Here is a 19,028-nt window from a genome sequence, read left to right as displayed (position 1 = left end):
AGACGGTGCCCCTGAATCCCACAGCACACCTACTACCTAAGGACACTCTACTAAGAGCAGAGGACAGAGGAGCCCTATGTAATTCATAGAAAGAAACACAGGGAGGCATCTAAAATTGGGAGACAAAGAAACATGTCCCAGAAAAAAAAAAAAAGAACAAAGTTCCAAAGTACTAAATGAAAAAGTACTAAATGAAATGGAGATAAGCAATCTATCAGATGGAAATTACCAAACACTGCTCAATGATCTCAGGGAAAACTTCAAGAGAGAGGCAGGAAGCGTAAAAATGGACATGAAAACCATGAAAAAGAACGAGTGAGAAATAAAGGACACAATGACGGAAGTGAAGAATGTATTACAGGGAATCATCAGTAGATTAGATGAAGCCGAGGATCCAACCAGTGATGTAGATAAGGTAGTAGAAAACACCCAACCAGAGCAGAAAAAATAAAAAGAATCCAAAAAATTGAGGAGAGTTTAAGGGGCCTTTGAGACATTATCCAGCGTACCGACATTTGCACTATAGGGGTACCAGAAGGCGAACAGAGAGACAAGGAATTGAAAACCTATTCAAAGAAAAAATGACAGAAAACTTCCCTAAGCTGGTGAAGGAGATAGACAGACAAGTCAAGAAAGCACAAAGAGTCCCAAACAAGATGAACCCAAAGAGCCCAGCAACAAGATGCATTATAATTAAAGTGACAAACGCTAAAGACAAAGAGAGAATCCTATAAGCAGCAAGACAAAAGCAGTTAGTTTCCTACAATGGAGCCCCCATAAGACTGGCAGCTGATTTCTCAACAGAAACTTTGCAGGCAAGATGGGATTGGCAGGAAATAGTCCATGGGATGAAAAGAAAGTACCTACAACCAAGATTACTCTACACAGCAATGTTATCATTTAAAATTTAAGGGTAGATAAGCAACTTCCCAGACACAAAACAGCTGCCGGAGTTCATCACCAACAAACCAATATTATGAGGAATCTTAGAGGGACTTCTTGAAGTTGGGAGGGGAGTTCAGGATGGGGGAAAGAGAGAGGGATTAAGAAGTCCAAATTGATTGCTTCACAGTAGTCATGGGGATGTAGGGTATAGCATAAGGCATACAGTGAGTAATACTGTAATAACTAGTTACGGTGCCAGATAGGTACTAGATCTATCAGGGTGTAGGTGGGAAACGGATCGGGGGTGAAAAAGGTGACGGTGTTGAGAACTGTGAATCGGTAGTTAATACATATGGGGAATATAATCAACAATGTTGTAAATCATGGAAGGTGCCAGATGGGCACCGGACTTTTCAGTGGAATCACATCATAGACTGTGTACATGCCTGACCAATGCGTAATACACCGAAAGCTGAGGTAAAAAATATTAACTGTAAGCTATAACTAACTATGTAGGCATATATAGTCACAGGATGTGGAGTACAACATAAGGAAATAGTCGGTGGCATTATAACAGCTACATAAGATGTCAGAGGGGTAGTAGCTTGGGGCAGAGGAGTTATCACTTTGTGACGGGTGTAAATGTCTAACTGTTACGTTGCTTCGCATGCCTGAAACTAGTAAAAAAAAAAACTTTAACAAGAACAAAAAAGAATCTATGATACTCTCAGGAGAAGAAGGAGGAGGAAGGGCCTTCTCGGCGAACATGACTTCACACCCAGGCCGGTGTGTGAGAGGGACACAGAAACTGGGACAGAGAAGTCAGAGAGAGAGAGCATTCGAGAGACAGAAACAGATTACTTCTGTCACTACACTGTCCCCACTGAGTTAGTCCCCACCTGTGGGCCCAGAGCCCTACTACTGGATGACGTGCCTGTCTTTCCGGAGAAAGGACGCCCCTCCTCAGGGACAGTGTCTAGGGAATGACTCAGCTGCCCGTGGCCTGTGCCTCAGTCACGCTGTCTTGACAATCATCAGCACCCTCTGCTCATGAGCACAAGGACATGGTGTAGTTGTGGGGAGCATCGTGCTGTAAACAGGGTCCCCACACCTCCTCAAGCCCTGGACTGCCCTCCTGCTGATCTCCGTGCCAACGCGATGATGTACGGGGTGGAGGGACCTGTACATTAGCAGTGCACCTTGTGGAAGCGCATGACTCCGAGGTATTTCCCCTCCTGCGTGGCGTGTCTCCTCTCTACCTTCCACCACCACCTCCACAGGGAATGTGAGGATTCTATCCCCTATACCGAGTACCAGGCCCGCTGGGCGAGCAAGAGACAGAGGGTCAGACTTCTGACAGTGGGTCAGTCCCGGGGTCCTCGTGAACCTGAGCAAACCTCGTGCGTTCACCTTCCTTGGCTCCCCCACCTGGCCTTGGCTGTGCTGAGCCTTCCCCAGCACAGTAGCGGAGGAAGAAAGGCGTGCTGACCCTGAAGACCCGCGAAGCCCTGCGACCACCCGAGTAGAGCCGCCGGGCTGCCCTGGGCACAGCCCCCTCTCCCGCTGCCCTCGGAATCCCTGCAACACGGGCCGCAGGTGCGGGCTCCTGGGCCGATGCGCATGCGTGGCGGTGCTGCGCCCGGATTGGCCAGGTCTGGTCCTGCGCGCCGGGGCGTAGGGAGGTCCTTGCCGGTCGCCCTGCAGCCTTGTGCCGGAGGGTGCCTCCTGCACCCTGTTTGCAATGTCCGCTAGCGTCCCCGCTCTGTGAGGTCCACGTCCTGTCGCCCGACTGACACAGCGGACCCTCAGCCCCTCGTGCGGAACCTGTGCCACTGCCCTAGTCATCCTCCTCCCGCCCGGCCTACTCAGCCTCTGCCTTCAACTGGGGGGTCCTGAGACACCCTCCTCTTCCTCGTCGTCCTTCTCCCCTCACCCTCACTTTCGGGAACACTCAGGGCCCAGGGGCCTCGCGCTGACATGAGCGGAGCCTCTCTATCCTCAGAGATGTAATACTTATATATAGCTTCTGAATCCTGCACCCCCTACCCAAGGTACTTCCCTGGGCATCAGAGAATCCACTCCACGCCCGTCCCCCGCCCTAACACACAAACAGACACACACGCAAATGAACACATGATGTCCCTTTGTAGCCCTCCCTGACTCATCACCTCAACACCCTGCCCTAGGAGTCCAGGTCCCTCACTCTAATGGCTCTGCTTACACAGCCTTCCACTTCTGGGCGTGTCCAGTGTGGACACCACAGCTTTGGACAACTTGTCCCTCAACTGAAAGTTTGCCACAGGGACTGGAAGGAACGTTCCACCAGATGTGGGCTCACAGACTGTCACCAACATAAGGGGTCAGTGCGCAGGCCCAGAACCCGTCAATTGCACCACAGCTCCAGCCCTATTGGTGCAGGAGTCCTATGGACAAGAACTTCACATGCTGTTGCTATGGTTTCGAGGGCGGGACTTAAGAAGAGGCCAGCTGGTTTTGGTTGTCAAAGGTCTCTTGGGCTGAGGTTTCCTTTATCTGACCTTTATTGGCCTGAAAGGTTGACACACGTTCTGTGGTGGTTTTTCAGAAAACTAGAGAAAAGGAGTGCATTTGTGACAGGTATGTGCATCCTCAGTTTCTCTAGCCATTGGATGGCAGTGTGCGACCGTATAAATCCCTCCCTTCCCCGCCCTTCCTGTTTGAAAAAAACTGCTAAGAGTTTCCACTACAACAAATGGCTCCTTCTTTCTAAGTCTGCCTCTGCCAGTCCTAACGTTGGGCAAAACACTCCCTTCAGTAGCATAGCTATTGGAAATCAAGTGTCCTGGCTCCATAGAATCTTGTGTTTCTGCTGATCTGATTGTCTTGTCACCAGCTTTCTTCCAGTTGTTTTCGGTTTGCATCCATGTATTCTCCAGGTACCCATGTCACTCTAATCCTTGTAGAATATTTGGAGGACTCATAAATTATAAGAAAGCATAGTCCCATCACACAAGGATGACCATTAATTTGGGAAGATTTCTTTACTGGTTTTCTCACCTACAATGGGGCACAGTAAACACTATGAGATTCATATTGCATAGTGACTTCACCAGATTTTATTATACTCAGAGCATGAGTTAGCTGTTCTAAACATTATTTGAAAAAGCTTGAAACTTTTTCATTCATTTCTCTTCCTGAAAGTATAAGTAGAAGAAGTCAAAAAGAGTGAAAATATTATATTTCATAACCTGACATAGACAGCAAAAGTAACCCAATTTCTCTCTCAAAGTGAAATAGCATATTGTAACCTTCCTAAGTTCAGCAGCTACATTTTTGCCCGTCGTTTTCTTTTTCTTTGCTTACCGTTGTATTTTCAATGTATGAAATCCATTTGTTTAGTCTGTTCTCTAGCATGATTCCCTTCTCTTCCCTGAGGGGAGGGCCAACTGCCCCCTTCATCCTGCCCAGTGGGGCAAGGAGATTACAGAACCCACTCAGAAGATAAGTCATATATTCACTCCTAATTTTTCAGTCATCAATAAATGAAATTCTTCTATTTTCAGTCATTTGGGAAGACAGAGAAAAGACAACAGAAAAATTGAGAAATCATCCACCATCCAATCACTTTCACCTCATTTTGCATATCAGCTTCATTTTTACATCCTTGTAATAGTGCAGTATCCAATAAGAAACTCTGAAGTCTCATGGTTGATCTTAGGTAATTCATTTCTTGTCTGGCAATTCCACTTTCTCTATACTCCAGCACATGCACCTTCCATATTTCCTACTTTGTGTTTCAAAAATAAAAAAGAACGCTGGGACTAACTTCTTCCATAAACCCATGACCACATTTTAGATAATGTGTCTTGCCTGGATTCCTACAGGTTGACACACTTGCCACATTCCTTTAACTAGGAACCCCAGCCAGTGCCCCTGTCATTGTATCCTGAGAGTACTGAGAATTCTTTAAGTGCCTGCTAGGTGACAGGTGAAAACTATGTCGCTACTGTTTCAAAAAGGCTTTCAAGAAGTATTTGTGAGATTCAATATCCATTTCTATATTTAATGCCTACATGTTTATTTTATATCTTCCTCATGCAAAACGGATTAATGGAAATTCATATAAGGAGATTTAATTAACTTTAAAATGAGTACCTGAGAAAATGAGAAAACGCGACATGAGAATTTTCAAAGAACATGAAGTGACAGGGAGGAGAAGTTAATTCGCTAACTGCACGGCTCCTTTGCTTGTTTCCTTTTCATTCTGATACCAATACTCCTTACCAAGGGCATCCAATCATGTCTCATCAAGAACTGCCCACTGGCCTGTGGAAACACGTGATCCAGGCTATGATCAGGGACAGGAGACCAAGAACACACTGCTATTTCACCCCACTTCTTGACTCAATGCCTGGACCTTGTACATGCCTCCTCGTTTCATTCTGAAAAGAATCAGCTGACAATGACAGGGATTTATCCTGTAAGAGGCTACACCGTAAAATAATTAAAACAGACTCCACTTTTCCTTGGTTCCATCCTTGTCTCCTAGAAATTGTTTTCAGGATTCTTCCCTCCTGCACGTCCTTTGGCGCCTCCTCTAACCTGGAAAATGGAACAAACAACAAAACGTACAAAAACAGCTCTCAAACAACTTTTCTGAAGCCTGCTGGAATGAGAGTTGCATCGAGGGTCAGAGAAGCAGCAGAACCAATGCCCAGCCTCTCCAACCACACATTAGCAGCTGGTACAGAAACTGCAACCTGGGAACAGCTGAGGCAGGGACCTCTCACCTTTCCCTGCACAGGGACCTCTGCTCTCCTTTCCCTCTACATGGGCTTCTCATGCCCTTTGCGTATCCATTTACGTTCCTTCTACTTTCCCTGTACAGTCTCCAGTTCTGCTTCAGCTCAGACTGATCCCTGGTCTGAAGGTGACACACATCAGCTGGATGAAGCCTTTAACCTCCATTTGAGTCACATGAACTGGGTTCTTTTCTCCCCAGGTGCTACCACTGCATTGACCCCAACTTCCCAGCAGCAAAAGCACAGAGTTCTACAGGGTCACTTGCATGAACGGCAGTCACCACTCGTCAATAGGAAGCATTTTCTCAAGGCAACCACCAGTGTTCCCAACAGTGAGATTGCAGGGAAATGTGTGCCCTGAGTCATCATAGGGTTCAGGTTCTACAGACCCCCGTGGCAGGGATCTAACTCGCAGGATCTTTCTCATGTGATAATGGACGTAATTATACTAACCTACCAGGTAAGGTTTCTCTCAGGAATGAGACGGCAGCACATACAGAGGGCTTAGTGCACTGCCTGACACACAGTATATACGCAAACGTCTTCGCCAGATGATTTTCTAACATGTAGGAGCACAAGCTCTGGAGTCATAACTTCAGGGGCAGTAAAACGTTTCCCGACATCATTACATTGCACACAGTGTGTGCTGTGTCAGAATAATGCAACAAAAGATGCCATTAGTTAGCAAATATGGCAATTATGATTTCCCATTTGGAAAAGATACTTCATGAAAATCTCGCTAAACTGAAATAAAGGCTCCAATTCGTCTCGGTTTTGGTTTTTGATGATGCTGCAGTCCGTGCACTTATTAACTCAGGGTCATGTCCAGTGTATGAAGATGAGATAAAAAATATGTTAGCTTTTAAAAAGATGTCTTTCAGATAATCTTTCCATTACAACAAGGCGGGTATAGGTGGTTTACAGCATTGGGAACTAAACCTCTGGGCCACTTTTAGGGTCTGTACTCCTAAGGATGCCCAGTCTGTTCATGTTTACAATTTCCCTCTTCTCCATTCTTCCTTTCGTGTCGGGGGGACTGGCATCAGCGGGAATATTACGGTATGTAGACCACGGATACTGCACTCTGCAGAAGAGGAGAATTAACGCTTCCTAGAATGAATTCCAACACACAGAGAAAAAAAAGTGGAGTTTCTGACTGGGAGCAGGGGCCCTGTCTCCACCGCTTTCCTGGTTGGGCCTCTGTGTTCAACTGGTAACTCAGTGCAATCCCCCTTCTTACAATGGAAGAAACAGGAGGCTCAGAAAGCAAAGCAGCTCAGAGAGCAAAAACGGTAAGGCTGGTAGCCCAGGAACTGGAAGGGAGTTCTCCTGAGCCCTGGCCCAAGGCCCACCAGGGGACAGGAGTGGAAGAAAATACTAGGGAAGAACTGGGTATTCAATAAGCAGGCACATTTATGGTAAAGAAGTTGTCATGATCAATGTGTTCAAACTATTCGTGGTCTGTAGCGCTAAAATGAAACTTAATTGTAAGGAACCTAAAACTTTTTTCTTTTATGTGAGGCTTGATAAAAATGCATGTCCAAGTATTAGCTGGACTTAGTGAGAAAGACCACTGCGTTCAGATCAGGCTGGCTTCATACACAGTGCTGGCAGATGCCTTGATCCCAATTCCAATAGCATGGCCGTCTATGGGCCCCTAAGTTCATGTTCAGTGTATTCTTCTTTATACCCACACCCCTCGTTACATGACCCAAACCACGCATCGCAGGCAGCAGGACAGGGTGACTGCAGTTTGGAACCACGACACCAAATCACCATCCAGTATGTTCCAGAATCGATGGTCTATGAACCGAATATGCAGCAGGCCAGGGTGCTTCTGAAAAAAAACCCAACATATTGACAGCCAGGGAACCCAGGGAGCAACATTAAAAGATGCACCATCTCGACCAAGGCCATTCTGTGCTAAGTCCTGGTCACTCTAGCCTCACTCAACTCTTTTTGGAATGAGGGAAACAGGATTGAAACTGGAAAGACTTTGGGTGTGTCCTGAGTCTTTTACCAACAAGGTAAATGGACCTCAGTCAGTCAAGTGACCTGGTACAACTCAGAAAATCTGATTTTAAGAAATGTTAATGACATAGACTAATAAGGATTTGATAAGGGCTAAATGAAAACAAAAACAAACAAGAATAAACCATGTGGAACTGTTGCTATATTATAATCCAGGGCTAGGCAAAGATGTATTTTTACACATAAGAAAGAAAAGTGTCCTGAAAATTATATTTTAAAAAATTTCACTGTACTCAATGAGCCCCCACTGAGTTCTAGGTAGGCTTCCAGGTGTTGTGGATACAGGAGTGCACCAGACAGGCACTGAGCTCCTGCTGTCATAAAGGGGAACCAGGGTGCCGCCTTTGCATCATACATAGGTCGCTGTATCCTCAACTCAATATTTACAAAAGCTTTCTACATTTTACAACACCTCAGCGTTACTTTTCTGTACAATGACATTAAATATGAAAACGATTTTCAAACATCTAAAACTGACTTTAAACCAGAAGGGAGTTGAGGTCATGATGCAAAAATGAACGTTTAACTATATTGAAAATACAGTTCTTTTGAAGAAAAATGTTAAGGATATTTAGCACAAAACACTAATAATGGCCTTGGCGCGGTGACAGGACTGTGGTTTGCGTTACTCTTCAGTGTATTTATCTGTCCTCCAAACTTTCTACCCTGAGATTTGAGGGACTTTCATAACTGAAGAAACTATGGATAAAGGCCCAGCCAAGGCCAAACAAGGTGGGGAAAGACAATGACCACCGCATTCAGAAAAACAGAAACACAAGTTCCTAAGGAACCCAAGCAGCCCAGTAGAAGAAGGGCTAATTTTGAAGGAAAATGGGTTTTTGTCCCTGGACACAACCTTTTCAAAAGAGATCCACTCAAAGGGAGCCCAACAAACAGAAAGGCCCAGTATCACGCGCAGGCGCAGAAGGAAAACACCGCTTTCCCGTGAAGACACTGCAGGGTTTTTTCAAACGAGAAGGGCGGGGGAGCGGGGAGAAGGCGCCTGCGCGTCGCAACACTGCCCCCTGCTGCCCACAGAAACCGAGTGGCTCACATGCAAGTGAAAAACCGCTCTCTGTTAGGAGTTTTCCCAGGAGACCGTGGCGGAGGAAGAAAGGCGCGCTGACCCTGAAGACCCGCGGAGCCCTGCGACCACCCGAGTAGAGCCGCCGGGCAGCCCTGGGCACGACCCCCTCTCCCGCTGCCCTCGGAATCCCTGCAACACAGGCCTCAGGTGCGGGCTCCTGGGCCGATGCGCATGCGTGGCGGTGCTGCGCCCGGATTGGCCAGGTCTGGTCCTGCGCGCCGGGGCGTAGGGAGGTCCTTGCCGGTCGCCCTGCAGCCTTGTGCCGGAGGGTGCCTCCTGCACCCTGTTTGCAATGTGCACTAGCGTCCCCGCTCTGTGACGTCCACGTCCTGTCGCCCGACTGACACAGCGGACCCTCAGCCCCTCGTGCGGAACCTGTGCCACTGCCCTAGTCATCCTCCTCCCGCCCGGCCTACTCAGCCTCTGCCTTCAACTGGGGGGTCCTGAGACACCCCCCTCCTCCTCCTCGTCCTCCTCCTTCTCTCACCCTCACTTTCGGGAACCCTCCAGTGGACCTCAGGGCCCAGGGGCCTCATCCTGCCACAATCGGAGCCTCTCTGTCCTCAGAGATGTTATGCTCCTCCGGAAAACGCATCCCCTGCCCAAGGTACAGACTGGGGCATCAGAGATTCCACTCCACCCTTGCCCCCCTCTACACACACACACACACACACACACACACACACACACACACACACACACACACACACACATGATGTCCCTTTGTAGCCCTCCCTGACTCATCACCTCAACACCCTGCCCTAGGAGTCCAGCTCCCTCACTCTAATGGCTCTGCTTACACAGCCTTCCGCTTCTGGGCGTGTCCAGTGTGGACCCCAGAGCTTTGGACCTGTTCCATCAGGCCCCTTCTTACCCAGCTTACTGAGTACCACAAACTCTCCATCAGGCACCCCTCTTTAGCTGTGTTCACCCCTGTCCATATGCTCCTGCTCTGTGTCAATACGGGACACATCCGTGTCTCTGTCTGAGACCCTGAGTAGTGATGACAAACTTGAAACTTGACTGAATTATCTTAAATCCATGATCAGGAGAGCATTACTTCTCACTTTCCGTGTCATGCTACCTACACAACTGCCTTATTCACAGGGGACCCACTTCCTTTCCAATGGCCTCAGCAAATCATTCATGGAGAAGACAGAAGTAATGGGGTGGGACTTGTGAGAGCTTCCCCAAACCAATGCATGTCTTTCTGACCTGGCATCCTCTGTCGCCCCTGAGCATTCTGGCTCCTCACTGCAGCCTGCCATCACCCAGTGTTCAGGATTCCATGCCTTCCAGCTGCTCTGGGAACTTGCTCCTGCACTAACCACTCCTCTCCTGAACCCTCCCCTGCTCCTTCTGCATGCAGCTTTCCCCCAACGAAGGGGTGGTTGGAAACCCATCTCCTTCCCACATGTCGTTCTGCAGCTACTGGCACAATATGTGTTGATTTTAAAAGCAAAACCATTTCTAGTGCTGGTGATGGCTCCGTGTCAAGGAGAGCAATGGCCGGGTATCCCATTTCTTGTTCCGGGCCCTAGCCCCCAGCCACTGGAGAAACTTTTATTTTCACATTATACTGGAGGGAGGAATTAATTGAGGGAGAGGGGCGGACCTAGAGAGTTTTCAATAGGGGTGGAGTGTGAGTTAAACCTTTAGAGTTTGCTTTTTACTCTTGAAGGCTTCACAGAAATTATGTACAACAGAAACTTTTCCACCCTACATCATTTTACCTCTTTCTTCATTATGCAGGATTCAGCTTGTACCTATTTTACTTCATGGTTTACTGTACATTGTACTAGAGTGATCTGTAGAACTGGCCTTGGGGGCAGAATAGTCGACACATTTATGATAAAGTTTATTCCCTAAAACGTGTTAAATCTGGCTTTTTCAGATTTTCCCTCAGTACATTTAAGACTTTTAAAAGTGTAAACAGAAAGCAATTAAACGCTTCTATTTCAACTATATTTGCAACATTTTGAACGAGAAGTTTGATTTTAAACTTATATGCGGTATGGAGGTTTTTTAATGAGGAAAATAAATGCTGTCTACAGTGAAAAAAAAAAACTGTTTCAACTTCCCCTGTTCATCTGCTCAACCCCCTTCAACACAACTTTTGTCCCTACCACTCCACTGCTGCTGGTCTTGTCAAGGCCACAACTAATTTCCGTATTTTCTGATCCCACATGCACTTTTCTATGCTCATCTTAGACATGATTTTGTCGCCTTGGCACATGTGACCATGCTGTTCTTCATCACTCTACTTCATTTGATATTTCTGACGTGAGGGGTTTAGTGACCACATATGGTCCGAACATTCTGGAGAAGGCACACGTTGCACGGTGTGCTCCGTTGACCTGGATAGAGTAGGGGAAGTCAGGGGTCAACATGAAAGACAAGCCCCAGCAAAGAGTGTCTGTTCTAGTCACGGGGGGAAAGGCCCACAGGTGCCGTGGCAGACACAGGTCACAGAGTTCAGACAGGGCAAGTGAGACAAGAAGTGCAGAGGCCCTCCATGACAAAGAGGGTTTCAACCCCTCTCTCTCTAGACTCACAGGAGTTCAGGGTGCACAGTGAGCCAGCCAGCACTGTCTCTGGGCAGAAGGACGGCGCGAGTTTCGGATCGTAGCTTTCTGGAGCTGATCTGGGTTCCGCTGTGGTGCAGGTGACACCCCAGAGGCCTGCTCTCCTTGCGGGGGATTTGGACAGTGGCTGACCAGATCCCGGGGTCCCGGAGGGGAACCTGAGCAGGCAAGGGACAAATGAGCCTGCAGCCGAGGCAGTGGAGCGGGCTGTCCTGCGCAGGGGCAGGTTGGAGGATGACGAAGATTCAGAGGGCTCAGCAGAGTGAGGTGAGACTGAGTGGGTCAGGGAGCACCGGGTGCTACGAAGAGCTGAGAGTCAGAAATGCAGTTTCACCAGCCCCACATGAGCGCTGTGGGTCAGTTCACCGCTGGAACTGGGAAAGAGGGTCATCCTTCCTCAGAGACCACCCATGACACTGAGCCACAGAGCTGTGTCATAGATCCCTTTCCCCCATCACCACGCAGGCACACAAGCCACACGTACACCTTCCCCATCCTGTAAAGAAGTAGGGGAGTGGGAGGAAATCCGAGAGGGAGCATTTTCACTGAAACTGATTTAGCATTTGTGCACATGGCCCATTGACAAGTTTGCATCTGACAACACTTAGCAGATTAGAAGTAAGAAAGAGTTCCTCTTTCCCATTACATTGCAGGGACGAAGGGGGGCGCTCCTCACTGAGATCAAATCACTCAGGAAAAATCAAGGAGCCAAAGTGGCCCTGCAGTCTGGGGAGCAGAGGTGAATCTGGGACGTGCGCTCATCATGGGTACCAGCTCCTCCTCTGCCCATCTTCCAGTCAGTCCCTGCGAGAGGAGGCTGGGGTCCCGGCATCCTCCTCTCTTAACCCAGGAGAACGATCAACGTCTCATAAACAGTCCCCCAATACACATCACAGAAACAGGAGAGGCCCATAGAGACTCACAGAGTGGAGGAGCTGAAGAGGGTTGTCAGTGAGGTGAGCACGTCTCCTGAAGGCCGTCCTTGCCTCCACAGGCGATGCCAGGCTCCTTCCCCTCGGACAAGACAGGCCTTCATCTCAAAGCTTGAGTCCTGGAGCTGGGCTTCAGGAAATGTGTCCAGAGCCAGAAAAGCAATCCTGCAGGAACATGACGAAAGGCAGTATTTTCATGAGACGTCGCTGTTCTCCTTCTCTTTTCTCCTAAGATACATGATGCCAGTGTCTGCACTAGAGTTGAGACACCCGGCTGAGAATCGCAGTAGTTGCTGACAGACCCAGAAACATCTCCCAAGATCTCCTGCCCAGCCCGCTGTGTCCTCAGAGAAGCGATTCTTCAAGAGAGACCCTCCCCGTGTCTCCTAGACCTCGCGGCCCCAAGCAGGGGAAGGACCTTGGTCCTGAGAGAGCACCAATCAATCCTCCTAGTGAAGGGCCGGTCTCAGGGCCCCACCTCCTGGCAAGTGGGGTGCCCCCTGCCCTCGGAGTGTTTCCATCTAAGAGAGCCCATTAAGTACTGGCAACAGCAACAATGAAACCACAGGAACAGTAGGTAGCAGGTGTAACAGGCTTACTTTATATGGAGCTATATGCCTTAGAAAACATTTATGTCCCTATCGTCTCATTCGTTTCTTGTAACGCAGAAAATCATGCCCTCTACCCTGTTCATCGTTCATCCACAGCAGACAGCGGTGCTCTGAGGCCCTAAGTAGTCCCTCAGCTGGATATCAGGGACTAGTCCCGGAGTCTCGGGGGCTCTCGTGTCTCAACCAGAGGACATAAAAGGGTCAATCTGGACGACAGACTGGTTCTCCTCTTGTCACAGCCAAGCCCCACCTGATCCCCTTTCCTCATCTTTTGCTGTCTCACATCTGGTCCTACCTCCCGTACCATCAAACAGGGGTAAGGAGTTTAGGAAAGACACGGAGTCCTTCACAAAGACCCTCAGTTCTGATAGTGCCTGGGTTGTGGCCACGTAGCAATGGCAGAAATCTCCGGGGCTTTGCACCCACATCCCCACGGGATAGCACCCCCCACTCATTTCATGGGGGCCTGGTTCTGCGGCCCTCGGGTAAGATCTGTGGAGACTGCACACGCGGGTCTCTCCCTGCACTTCCAAATTACCACCTGGACCCTGGGCCCTGCATCCCTTTCGCTGTGATCCGAGCACTAGATGGACATCCCACCTCTGCAGGGGTCAGAATCACAAGGGAGTTCCTTTGTATTGCTCTGTAGTCCAGGCCCTCTAGTCTCCATCTGCAGGAACACAGAGCACAGCCTCAGTACCACTGGAAATGAGTCTTCGAGGCCAATCTCCTCATCGGGGCTTAGATTTACGGATGCTTCAAGTTTATCCATCCCGAACCTCACATAAGGCCAACCTGCTCTACCTTTTCCTGGCATCCGGGCTGCTACTGTCCTGAAGCCAGAAACACCTTTGCAGAAGACATTTTGTCTGAATCTCGAAGCCCTTCAAGTGCCCATGTCTCCAGCCCCTGCCATGTCCCCAGGAACAAGCCCCTTGTACCTACTTAGTGTCCTCCTCGCAGGACTGCTGACTGCTCCCCCAGCGGAACCCCTTTTCACACTGATGCCACATTTGCTAAAACTGTCCAATCCCTCGCCCTCGCTTTCCCTCTTTTCTGAGTGAACTCAATTGGACTCTCGCCCAACACCATCTATTGAAGCCTGTTACTTGGAACACATTGTATCTCCCAACGCATAGAAATCTCTGTGGGCCACGGAGGTAAGAACGGGGCGGGAGTGAGGATGGCGGTCTTCCTGCACACCCACTGCTGCTGGAAACCACCGCTCCTCCCCCGTCAGCTTGAAGCATCTCCTGTGAGGCTCATCCCAAGTCTCCATGGCTGCCTGATGGAAAGGCGGCTGCAGTTCCCTTGTCATGGTTACTGCCCTGCTGTGCTTCCCCACTGGGCCCCTGGGCTGGGGCAGGGGGCGCTGTGCAGGGGACAACACCCCTCCCCACGCTCCCTGTCTGTCTGTGATCAGACATTGAAGGGAAGGGCCCAGGCTGGTTGCCAGGGAAACTGAAGCTGGGTCTGTGGGATTCCTGAAGAATAGAAGACAACTAAGTGCAATTTACAAAGCAGGATGGATTATGGGAGTCTGCCCTCAGCAGGGTTTGTGAATTAACCACTATGATCACCCAAAGGGTGCGTGTGCGTGAACACGCACGGACACGCGCACACCTGTGCACTCACCAGCGCTCCTCCTGGCCTGACTTCCTGACTTGAACTGTGACTCCACCCACTCCATCTGGGGGGAGCATCTGGGACACATGGAGGAGGCAGGCGGTGATGCGTCATGTAAACAGGACCCAGAACACAGAAAGACAGCAGGGGAGTCCTTGCTGTTATAACGACAACGGCATAACTTTCCTCCATGACCGACTGGAACATTTGCGTCACATTTCCTAAACAGCTTTCTTGAGGTATAATTCACATATTAGAAAATCCGCCCAGTTAAGAGTCCAATGCGGCGACTTTCAGTACATATACAGGTGGTGCGACCACCACCACAATCCAGTTCTAGGACATTTCCATCACCCCAAAGAGATCCGTGTTCCTGTTGGCAGTCAATCCTCATGACCACCTCCAGGCCTGGGAATCTTCTCATCTAACTTCTGTCCCTGTAGATTTGCCCTTTCTGGGCATTTCATATAAATTGACAGGTGTGATACATTTTACACCCACTCTCTCCCAACATTTTCTTACTGCGGCTCCGTGCCTGGTCTAGAACTTGACATGCTCCACAAGTCTGAGCATCACTGGATTCCGGCTCCTAGTCTATATCTTGGGAAAACGTGCTGCCTCAGATGTGACCCCAGATGTCCTACAGCCCATACTCTGGTGTGGGGACAAAGTCCTTAAGTGGGGTGGGATAGCCACTGACTCCCTCGGGTATCCCCACCCACTCATTCTCCGTTGTCCGTCCTGGAGACCGTGGAAAGTCACCGCTTAGGACCGACCTCAGAAAGAGCCCCAATACCAACCCACCCCACCCTGATCCTTCCCATGCCTCTCTTCTCCTGGCCACCTCGCCTCACAGGGGATCCACAACGCGCTGCCTACCACATGTATGGGTGTCATTTCTCTCTCCCTGGTTAGACGCTCCACTGCACAGGGCAGGGACTGGCTCTGCAATTCCTTCCCTCTTCTCCACTGCGACAGCCAGGGCACCATTCAGGAGGCAAGCAATGGAGACAAGGAAAACCTTCAGCTGTGCTAAAGGATTGATTGTCCGTGGCAGGACTGACCTGGTGTGGCTGCTGGAGGGCGGCCATCACTTTCCGACCTCTGCCAGCTAGCTGGGAATGGTGCCCTCCCTCTGTGTACTCTGCTTTCCACCTCTTAAATTGGGATGGAAAGCTTGCTGAATGATGCGACTTGCAGTGGGACCGCAGCCACTCAGTAGGAAAAGATACATGAACTTGAGTCCCAAAGCGGCAGTATTTGGATGCTGAGGTAGCGAGGGCAGCACTGAATGGCCACAGGCCAGGTGGGTGCGGTTCCCCTCATGCACAGCAGTCACAGTCGCAATCAGAAGAGTCTGACTCCCCCAGACCTATCTTGCAGACTAGTTAACTGTGGTGTTCCTAGGAGCGAAATACATAGGAAGCCGACTAAGTTTTTCTGGGTGTATGTAAACAAAAAGTTCTAGATCAAATGAGCAAGTCTAATTCAACTCACGGAAACACAGACTCACGGCCCACATTTAATTCCCAGACGTGATCCACTTTACAGATGCCGAAGCCCTTAAATGTGAAGGAGGCCTGGCTCCCTTGACGAATGATCCTGGGACACTAGTGAAAATGTATGCTGAACATCTTTCTTCCAACCTTCCCAGAAGAGAACTTTTACCATGGGAACTCCACATCGGTGGAAAGGAAGTAATCAGGAGGAAATCCTAAATGTAGTAAGAAATTTTACACAGGTTTCCATAAGGCATGTCCCCTTCGCCTCAGGCAGCTATTTGGTGAGCCAGCTGTAAAGATGAATTCCTTGCTGGGAATGGTTGCATTGAACAAAGCACTGAGTTCCTAAGGCGTGGGCAGGAAGACCAAGGGAAGGAAAGGAGAGGCGGGCTGTCAGTCCATTGTGGCAAACTGGGAGTAACCTGGAAATTGGATCCCAAGTCCATAGCAGGGAGTTACCCTGACGGAGGAGTCACACTCTCTGTGATGTGTCCTCCCTCATCTTGCAGCTTCTGGCAGGATCCTATAAGGAAGGCAGCTAGCCGGTATCAGAAATATAGGGCCGTTTCTCAGCTCTACCTCAGGTTATCCCATCAGAGAACAAGCCCCTTTCCCTGGGCAAGTGACTTAGTCAAAGAAGCAGGTGTGATATTTCCCTAGTTGACGAGCTCACTGAGGGGTGTCTTACATCTGCAAAGGTCCCAGAGTCTCAGTTCTCTGCACTGAGCCTCCCTGCAGGTCAGCATAGCTCCTGCTGAGGACACAACAGCCCAGAGCAGCCACATCAGGTTTCAGCACAGAGTCAGGTGGGCCACTGAGGATCTGTGAATTTCCGGTTCCAGAGAAGCCAGAGGCTTTGCTTTGACAGCAGCATCGCAAGAGCTGCAAGGCCACACAGCACTGTCCCACATCCAAGGGACAAGCCAGGCTGCCTGAAGCCCGTTTATGTCGTGTGTCTTAGAGCACACATGGCCCACCCAAAAATACGCACATAAGCCCGACATGATCAGATATCTGATGGACCACACATCTGATTTCACAATCGTTCTTTAGAAACTGAAAACTGCTTCAAGTACCGAAAGGTGTATCTCCATGTACACACTGCCTTTTTTCTTGTCTCCCTTATTCCACAGACAATCATCTGAGCAAAACCATCACCGATACAGACATGTGATCTTTTTAACATTCAGAGCTAATATTCCAAGCTGCTCACCAGAGTCAAACAGCAAGGGACGTGGATCCCATTCATACCTTGTTTTGTTCACGTTTCCCTGATGGGGACAATCCCTCTAGCATTTATGAAATTAGAAGTATGTGACATTTGACATCAGTTTGGTCACACATCCAGATGCCATAGCCATGAAACAAAAAGACATTTGAAAACGCCTCTGTTTGGTGTTATTCGCAATTACGGCGTTTAAGGCAGAGCTCCCCTTTGAGATCCTGACCGGAATGCCGGGAGGAGACTTCAGTAGCAGCAACAAAGCTGAAGAAGAGCCTTGGAAGGTGTTTTCTTTTTCTCCCTGTGCGTTGTCTGTGCCTTTTCGTCCAGCCCAGGAATTGATTTCATTGTCCCTCCCACTTGGAGGAGATAGAAACTCAATATTTCAACATATGTTGCCCACCCAAATCTTACCGTTTTGAATCCTAAGGCCTCTTTTTCCATCCTGCCTAGAGAAGAGAACACAAACCAAAGTCATCAAGTCCCTGTGCTTTTGTCTCCCCTCCCACTGTCCAGTGTGGTGAAAGGAGCCAAGGACAACAGTGATCTCCCTGTCCCACTGGTCGGTCTATTATTTCCAATTTCCGTAAGTGACGTACACTGAGCGAACGGTATCAGGACAAGGTGAAACAGTTTTGCTCTGAAAATCAACAGGTAAGGAGCCAGTAGCAGCAGAATTACACGCGCAAAGGGGGTCCTTGTTCACCCCTTTGTTGGGGAAGCTGCATGCAAAAGGGACAGGAGCCAAGAGGAGTGATGAGTGCAGGAGCAGTCCCTGAGCAGGGGGAAGGCCTGGGACCCTGAGCACAGGGGAGGGCTGGCTGCAGTCAGGAGCAGGTACGCTCAGGGGCAGCAGGGGATGCCAGGGGAGAAGCACCTCGACTGGGTTTGAGAAGCTCAGGAACTCCTCCCAGCCCCATAGCTTCTGTGCTCTCCATGAATTATTAGGAGAGGTCACTGGAACGGAAGCGGGATCCCAGTGAGTAAGGCAGAGGTGTAGGAAGGTGACAGGGAAAGTGAGAAGCCGTGCTCTCCTGGTCAGGGATTTAAGATGGACAGTTCAGGAATGTGTCGGCTTTTGTCATCGAAGCTCAGGTGCTGTCATGCAGGGTGTTATGCAGGATCTCAGCTCCTGCTCCTCAGCTAAGAAAGCAGGACATGTGAGTCCAAAAAGGAACACCCACGGAGCCATAGATAGGGGAGTCCTATCACTATATTCTTGCTGGCAGCTGGGTTGCCGATACAGGAAGCAGGAACCACATCACCTGCAACCTGCCATCTGCTTATCTGCCAACCAAACTCACTTCGTAGCTGCAATCCGCAGTGCTAGCTGCAATCCACACTTGCAGGCTCAGCCACCATCTTCTTACCCCCATTTTCTGCTAGCGTAGCCATGGCAGTTATATTAGTGGCCAATGGCTCACTGGTTACAGCTGACGGCCAACTAGCCACAACTGATGGCCATCTGATCACAGTTGATGGCCCTTTACTACCCCAGTGAGCACCTTTCCACGTGGGGCCAAGTGTCTGGAAAGTGCACTCCTATCTCTGTCCCCACACCAGCGCAGGTCCATGAGCACTGGGGTGGTCGGTTGCCCAGGAGAAAATCCCTAAGGAGACGCTCCAGGGTTGATCCAGTCAGGCTCCTGGGCCTTGAGGTCGTGGGGAGACTTCCCTGGACTGAGGGCTGAGAGGAGGCAAGTGAGTGTGTCACCACTAGTGGGTGTTCACAGGCAGGTGGAGGTAGCGGGAGGGGTGATGGGGGA

The 19,028-nt window shown here is 49.5% G+C and overlaps 1 protein-coding gene across 3 annotated transcripts in view; it reads right to left on the bottom strand.

Moving 5' to 3' along the window:
• LOC117027337 (uncharacterized) overlaps positions 1 to 19,028 on the bottom strand; it is an 83,386-nt gene that overhangs the window by 47,519 nt on the left and 16,839 nt on the right. For 2 of the 3 annotated variants that reach the window (XM_033114988.1, XM_033114980.1), the window contains exon 2: positions 12,293 to 12,466. In XM_033114988.1, coding sequence (XP_032970879.1) covers positions 12,293 to 12,466 — 174 coding nt within the window. Of the gene's footprint in view, positions 1 to 11,553; positions 11,744 to 12,292; positions 12,467 to 19,028 lie in introns of those variants that run through there. The other variant, XM_033114996.1, reaches the window with a different exon arrangement.

This window comes from Rhinolophus ferrumequinum, chromosome X (genome assembly GCF_004115265.2).
Source record: "Rhinolophus ferrumequinum isolate MPI-CBG mRhiFer1 chromosome X, mRhiFer1_v1.p, whole genome shotgun sequence".
Lineage (NCBI taxonomy): Eukaryota > Metazoa > Chordata > Mammalia > Chiroptera > Rhinolophidae > Rhinolophus > Rhinolophus ferrumequinum.
This window is presented reverse-complemented; position numbering and strand designations above follow the sequence as displayed.